At 54.5% G+C, this 6,799-nt stretch overlaps 1 protein-coding gene across 1 annotated transcript in view; it reads right to left on the bottom strand.

Moving 5' to 3' along the window:
- The window catches only part of FGF12 (fibroblast growth factor 12), a gene marked incomplete at its 5' end in the record, with an annotated part of 83,847 nt that extends 82,250 nt beyond the window's left edge, over positions 1 to 1,597 (bottom strand). The window contains one exon of the mRNA XM_081329490.1: positions 1,399 to 1,597. Within this exon, the coding sequence (XP_081185616.1) occupies positions 1,399 to 1,597 (199 nt within the window). The remainder of the gene's footprint in view (positions 1 to 1,398) is intronic.
- Between the last annotated feature and the right edge of the window lie 5,202 nt (positions 1,598 to 6,799).

The raw sequence follows: 6,799 nt of genomic DNA, 5'->3' as shown, positions 1-6,799 counted from the left end.
GCAAACCCTTCTCCCTTCTAGCCCTGATGATGTTACCTAGTTGGGTCATGAAATGTCTGCAAGAAAAGAACCCAGCCCAGAGAGGATCAAGGACCTCTCAAATATATTCCCATTTTACAGGCAGAGGCATTAAGATCCCGTGGGAAGCAGAATTACGTCATTGTGCAAAGGACAAAGAATGGCTATCCTTTGGGCCATGAGGTCACAGCTGGCAGGACACCCCTTGTTCCCCCCCACACACCCCAAACCCATCACAACCAGCAAATTACCCCACACCAACTCATTAGGGATTGACCGAACACACCGATCCATAACAATCCAAAGCAGGTTGGGCTCTAACTCTGCTGACCCAACCCTGGGTCCCTCACTGGGTCAATGGCTCAGCCAGACACTCAGCTGGGGCTGCCATGCCTTTCCTCCCACAACTGGGCGGCCACTGTCCAGTCGCTTGGCCAGATTTGAGGGCAACTTGATGCAGCATTTACTTCTGTGCAAACTGCAATGAACCAGCCCAGCCAGATCTGAAGCTGGAAGCTGCACCAGCATGAACGCACGCGCACGCACACACGCACACACAAGCCCCCAACAAAAAGCCCAAAGGACAGGGGTCCACCGCCCGCCCCACACACAAAAGACACGGGTTTGAAAAATGGGGGGAGGGGGCATTTTCTCCTGGTTAAGAAGCAAGCCACCCTTGTGTAACTTCCCAGTAGGGTATGCTGAAACCCTGACTCAGCAATCCAGGGGTAGTCTGCACACCCAACGTGCAACAGCCTCGTCAAGGAACTCCCCGGATTCCTGGAATACAGCAGCCGTCCAGTAACCCAGCAAGACCAGGTTTGCACGACAGACCAAACTTTTAACACGCCGAAAATGTTGCGTGTGGACGCAGCCGCCACTTTCCTCGAGGCGAAGGAAACACCGTTATTATTATTATAACAGCAAGGGACTGGGCGAGCGGGTCGGGGCACAGGTTGGCTACGTCCAGGGTTTCCCAACAGAGTTAAAAGTGGTCCCGGGCAGCTGCCGCGGGGAAGACCAAGCGGGCCGAGGGGACCGGCTCCAACCGAGTCCTTCGGGCAGAGGAGCCCGGGGCGACCCGCCGGGCTCCGCACACGCCGCGCCTTCAGCCTCGCCCAGGAACAGGGTTGGCACTGCACCCCGCGCCGCCCAACCTCTCTACAATACGCGACGCCCCGAGCGGGGTGGGGGGCACGCGGGGACCAAGCGAGGTCCGTAGCCGGGCGGTCGAGCCTCCCGCTTAGGCGCAGTCTATCTGGGGAGGGGAGGGGCGCGCGGGAAAGCCGGCCGGCCGGGCGCCGTCGCAAGCGGACGGGGTGGGCGCAGGCGGCCGACCGGCGGTTCCCCCCCTCCCCGCCCTCCGGGCCGGCGACCCACCTGTCCTCCGCCGGACGTGCCTCTTGCGGCCGCTGCAGAAGCGCACCTTGCCGAAGACGCCCAGCACGTGTCTCTGGCAGAGGGAGCGGCCGTCCTTGCTGGGGCTGGAGCGGCGCTTGGAGGCGGAGAGGCGCTCGCTGTTGGACTCGCGCGCCTGCCGCTTCTGCCGGATCAGCGAGCTGGCGATGGCCGCGGCCATGGCCGACGGGGCGGGCGGCGCTCACAGGCCGGCGCCCATCCTCACCGTCCGCAGCCGCCGCCGCCGCCGCCCAGGCCGGCGCCGCCCGAGCCGCCCCCGCCGCCCTGGAGCCCCATCGGCGCGGGCGGAGACGGGCCCGGGACGGCCGGGAGGGCGCCCTCGACCCCAGCCCGGCCCCGGCCCCGTCCGCTCGCCGGCTCCGACGGGGGGAGCGGCGGCTGCTGCTCCGAGCGCCTCGCCCGGCCGGCCGCGCGGGAGGAAGGAGGCGGAGGAGCGGCCGGGGCTCCGGCGCCGCCTCAGCAGCCCGACGGGGCGGCGGCTCTCGCGCACCGGCCGCCCAGCCTCCCGGGCCAGCGGCGCCTGGGCAACGCGCGGGGCCCGGCAGCAGCAGGAGGAGGCGGGGGCGGCGGCGACCCCCGCATCGCCAGGCCCGGCCAGCAGCAGCTCCGGAGGCGAAGCGGCGCCGCCCGTCCTCGCGCTGGCGGCGGGGGAAGGCGGGCTCTGGCGCGCGACCGCCCCCCCGCCGCCGCCCCGGGAGATGCTGCGCTGCGGAAGGGAGAGCGGCGGCGGCGGGGAGACAGCGGCGCCTCCGATCGCCCGGCAGCCCCCCCTCCAGCCCCCTACGCAATCCTACGTGACCGCGGTGTGGAGGAGAGGCTAGGCCGACGGAGGGGGCTTCTCTGCTCTCCAGCGCGCGCCCCCCGCAGCCGGACCCCCTCGCCTCCCCCCAGCCGGGCTCTGCTGACCCCCCCCCCCCGCGACCCTCCTGTAGCCTCCCCGCACCAAGACTCCCGCCCCCGCCCAGCCGGGAGGTCCAGAGGTTCCCCAACCGGGACCTCCTGCGCCCCCCGCCGGGACCTCGCGCCGACCCCCGGGCAGGCGAGGGGAGCGAGCGGGCGCCGCGACCCTCGGCCGGACAGAGTGCCGGAGGGGTCCCCGTCCTGTGGCGCCGCAGCGGGGGAGGGGAAAGCGCCGGCTGCCCCCCGGCCCACGACGGGACCCCCGCCCGCTCCCCCGGGGCTGAGCTCAAGAGGCTGGGGGGGGGGGCAAGGGGCTTCGACCTCTCGTTTGCCCTCCCTGCGAGGTCTCCTCGAGGCCTCAGGATCGCGACCCGATGCGCCCTTTCGGCCAGACTGCCCGGGTGTCTTGAGCCTCGGCTTCACCCGCTCTTTGAATTGTATTTATGCCGTGTATTTCAGTCAGGATTTCGGATTGATGGCTGACTGCTCCGCGGAGCGTTGCTTCCCCCGAGACACTGTCCCCCCCCCTCCCACTCCCAGTCCGCTCGAGACCCCTCCCAATTCTTTGATTTTACTACTCTGGGGGGGAAAATGGCATTTATTGACAGAGAGTCCTCACCACCACAACTGAGACCCAAATTTCCACCGCTAAACAAGGCAGTTGCTAAAGTGAATTTTTCCCCCGTTTTTACGACCTGCCTTGCCACCGTTGTTGTTCCGCTAGCAGTTGATAGAGTGACTAAACTAGATGACCAGCGAAATGCTGTGGACGTCGTATACTTAGACTTCAGTAAGGCATTTGACAAGGTAGACCACAACCTACTCCTTGGTAAGCTAGGAAAAGATGGAATAGACAACATCACCACCGGATGGATCTGTGGCTGGCTGGCAAACCCTACTCAGCGAGTAGTCCTCAAGGGCACTACACCCACACGGAGGGAAGTGAGCAGTGGGGCATCACAAGGTTCCATCTTAGGCCCAGTAAACTCTTCAACCTCTTCACCCATGACTTAGAGGCAGGAGTAGAAGGGGGAACTTGTCAAATTTGCAGATGACACTAAACTGGCAGGAGTAGCCAACACCCCAGAAGACAAACTCAGGATCCAAAAAGATCTTGACCAACTTCAACAACAGGCCCTATCCAACAAAATGAATTTCAAAGTGGAGAAAAGCAAAGTTTAACACCTAGGCAGGAAAAATTCACAGGTACAAGTATAGATTAAGCGAGACCTGGTTTAAAACAGCGACTGTAAGAGGGACCTGGGAGTCCCGGTGGACGATCGCTTGACCGTGAGCCAGCCGTGTGCTGCAGCAGCCAAAAAGAGCTAACGCAATCCTGGGTTGTATAAACAGAGGCATAGAATCAAGATCATGAGAAGTACTATTACCGCTTTATAAAACCCCAGTGAGGCCACACCTGGAATACTGCAGCCCATTTTGGTCACCCTATCACAAAAAAGATGTTGAGAGTTTGGAAGAAACTCAGAGAAGAGCAACTAAGATGATCCAAGGCCTGGAGACTAAAACATACGAAGAACGGCTGCGGGATTTGGGTTTGGCCAGTCTAAAGAAAAGAAGGAATAGGGGAGACATGATAGCAGCGTTCCAGTATTTGAGGGGCTGCCACAAGGCAGAGGGGGGTCACGTTATTCACCAAAGCACCAGAGGGAAGGATAAGAAACAATGATTGGGAACTGATCAAAGAGAGAAGCAACCTGGAATTAAGGAGAATTGTCCTCACAATGAGGACAATTAACCAGTGGAACCACTTGCCTCCAGAAATTGTGGGTGCTCCATCACTGGAGGTTTTTAAGAAGAGACTAGACAGTCACCTGTCTGAAATGGTAAAGGGTCTCCTACTTAAGCGGGGGGTTGGACTAGATGACCGCCAAGGTCCCTTCCAGCTCTATTCCATTTCGCTCCGCTCCGCTCCACTCTGCTCCATTCCATTCCATTCCATTCCATTCCATTCTATTCTATTCAATATTCAATATTCACGGTCGTAAAGCGAATGTGGCTTCCCCATGGACTTTGCATGTCAGAAGGTCACAAAAGGAGATAAGACACACACCCCAAGGGCCACAGTGACCGTCATAACTATGAACCTGTTGCCAACCACATCAATTTTGCAAGTCTTAGTTTATTCTAAGCCTCAGCTTTCCTGAACTTTCTCCTTCCAGATTCGAGCTATTTGCTGGTATTAATCTATTTAGTTATGTGTCCCTCTTTTGATTATTCTTATACCTATCCCTTTTTCTCTTTCATTAAATACATTTATATATTTTTTTGAATGTTGATCACATGACCAGGGGAATGCTGCAACGGTAGTAGGGGGTGAAAAGTCTTTTTTTTTGTTCCGTTGTGACTTTGAACGGTCACTAAATGTGACCGTTGTAAGTTGAGGACAACCTGTAATTGCTAAAATGTATAAATTTTCATTGAACTTTGAAGCAGAGGAAAAACAGCTTAAAGCAGGGGTCCTCAATCTTGGCAACTTTTAAGACTTGTGGACTTCAAAGCTGGCTGAGGAATTCTGGGATTTGAAGTCCACAAGTCAAGGATGCGTGATAAATTGGGCTAAGAATTTTGGTTATAATATACAGATGGATCAATGGGAAAATATGTGGTTGAAAGCATTGAAATTTACATTATGTTATGGCCTTGAAGAGAATGTTTATAAAAAGAAATGTATCATTGGTATAGGATGCCAGAGAAATTATCTAGAGCGTATAATAAAGTCATTTTAAATGTATGTTGAAAAAGTGAACAACATGGAAGGACGCTTTAGCCCACTTGGTGATCATGCAAAAAATGTTTTTAAAAATCGGATTCATACATATCATTTGACGCAGAGGATTTAAAAAATTAATATTCAATTGAAGCCAGAACGTGTCCTTTTAGGACTAATGAATAAACAGGAAAAAAAACCAACATTATTTCAGTATATGGTTATTGCTGTGAGATAATTTTAAGGATAGAGATGTAGATGAATGTTTTGTGAAAATGACAGATCTTGCCGAGATGGGTACATTAATTTCTGGGATCAAAGAAAAAACACTTATTTGCATCTATTGGTTAAAAACCTCTTGTGGATGTTTTGCATAAAAATGGAAAAAAAAATGAAAGTGTTTTACAGCTTTGATGATTAGAATTAGCATAGATTATAAAAAGTTTTATAACTTTAGAGAGAGGTTAAAATATGCAGTACTTATGGCCGTGAAAAACATCAGAAGTTATTTCTTTACATATTTTTTTTCTTTCTTTTCTATTTTTCTCCAACTTTTTTTCTTTTCCTGGACTTTTCGCTTTATCTTTGATTTCTTACTCCCCCCCCACCCCCCCGCTTCCTTACTTTCTGTTAGTTTGTGCTGGAGTTTAAATTCTTTTCCATCAAAATTGTATTTAAAAACTAAAGCAAGTGGATGAATATGTGTATCCCGGTAAAATGTTTACAGGCAGTCCTGGACTGCCCAAAATTTATGTTGCTAAGTGAGAATAAGTGAGCTCTGGCCCATTTTATGGCCTTTCATGCCACAGCTGCTAAGCGAATCTCTGCAGTTGTTAAATTAGTAACACGGTTCTTAAGCGAACCTGGCTTCCCCTCCCATTGACTTTGCTTGTCAGAAGGTCGCAAAGGGGGATCACGTGACCCTGGGACGCTGCAACCGTCATAAGTACGAGTCAGCGACGGATGGAAACACATCAAGGAGAGAAGCAACCTGGAACTAAGGAGGAATTTCCTGAGAGTGAGAACAACTAACCAGTGGCACTCCTTGCCTCCAGAAGTTGTGAATGCTCCAACACTGGAGGTTTTTAAGAAGAGACTGGGCAGCCATTTGTCTGAAATGGTATAGGGTTTCCTGCCTGAGCGGCGGGTTGGACTAGATGACCTCCAAGGTTCCTCCCAGCTCTGTTATTCTGTTAAATACCCTCTTTTGTTGGCATCAGCTTTAAGACTCCAGGGTTGCCCTGTCACTGCAGAGGGCACGAGTCACACTTGGACTCCTGCCTTCCTGTCCTAAAACAGCACCTTTTTCTGGAGAGAAAGGCCCTCGGGTGGCAGCTTCTGCACCAGAGACCCTCCAGCAGGACCCCTGAATAATGGCTCTGTTGCTGCAATCAAGTCTGCCTCCAAAGGTCTGACCTGGTGCAACTGAGCAGGAGTGAAAAGGCGGATTCCCCGCTGCTCTGCAGGACCCCTCCCCTCCCCGGCCTCTCATCCACCCGCCCCCTCCCTCCCCCGCCCTCTCTCAGCTGCTGGAAAAGCCCTGCGGAGGGGGAACACCGCCCCCCCCCAGCCACACTCCAGCAGCAGACCTGCTTAGACCTGCCATCTGCAGCACCAGCTCTGCTTGTTAAGCAAAAGCACGGAGGATGCTTTAGGCTTTATTAACATTTCATCTCTCCCAGGCAGCCTCCTCGAGTAGAGTGGATAATTAAAATTCATCTGGAAGGAGAGAAG

Source organism: Vipera berus (assembly GCF_964194415.1).
Source record: "Vipera berus genome assembly, chromosome: 5".
Taxonomy (NCBI): Eukaryota; Metazoa; Chordata; class Lepidosauria; order Squamata; family Viperidae; genus Vipera; species Vipera berus.
The sequence above is the reverse complement of the archived record's forward strand: the minus strand, read 5'-3'. Positions and strand labels throughout refer to the sequence as shown.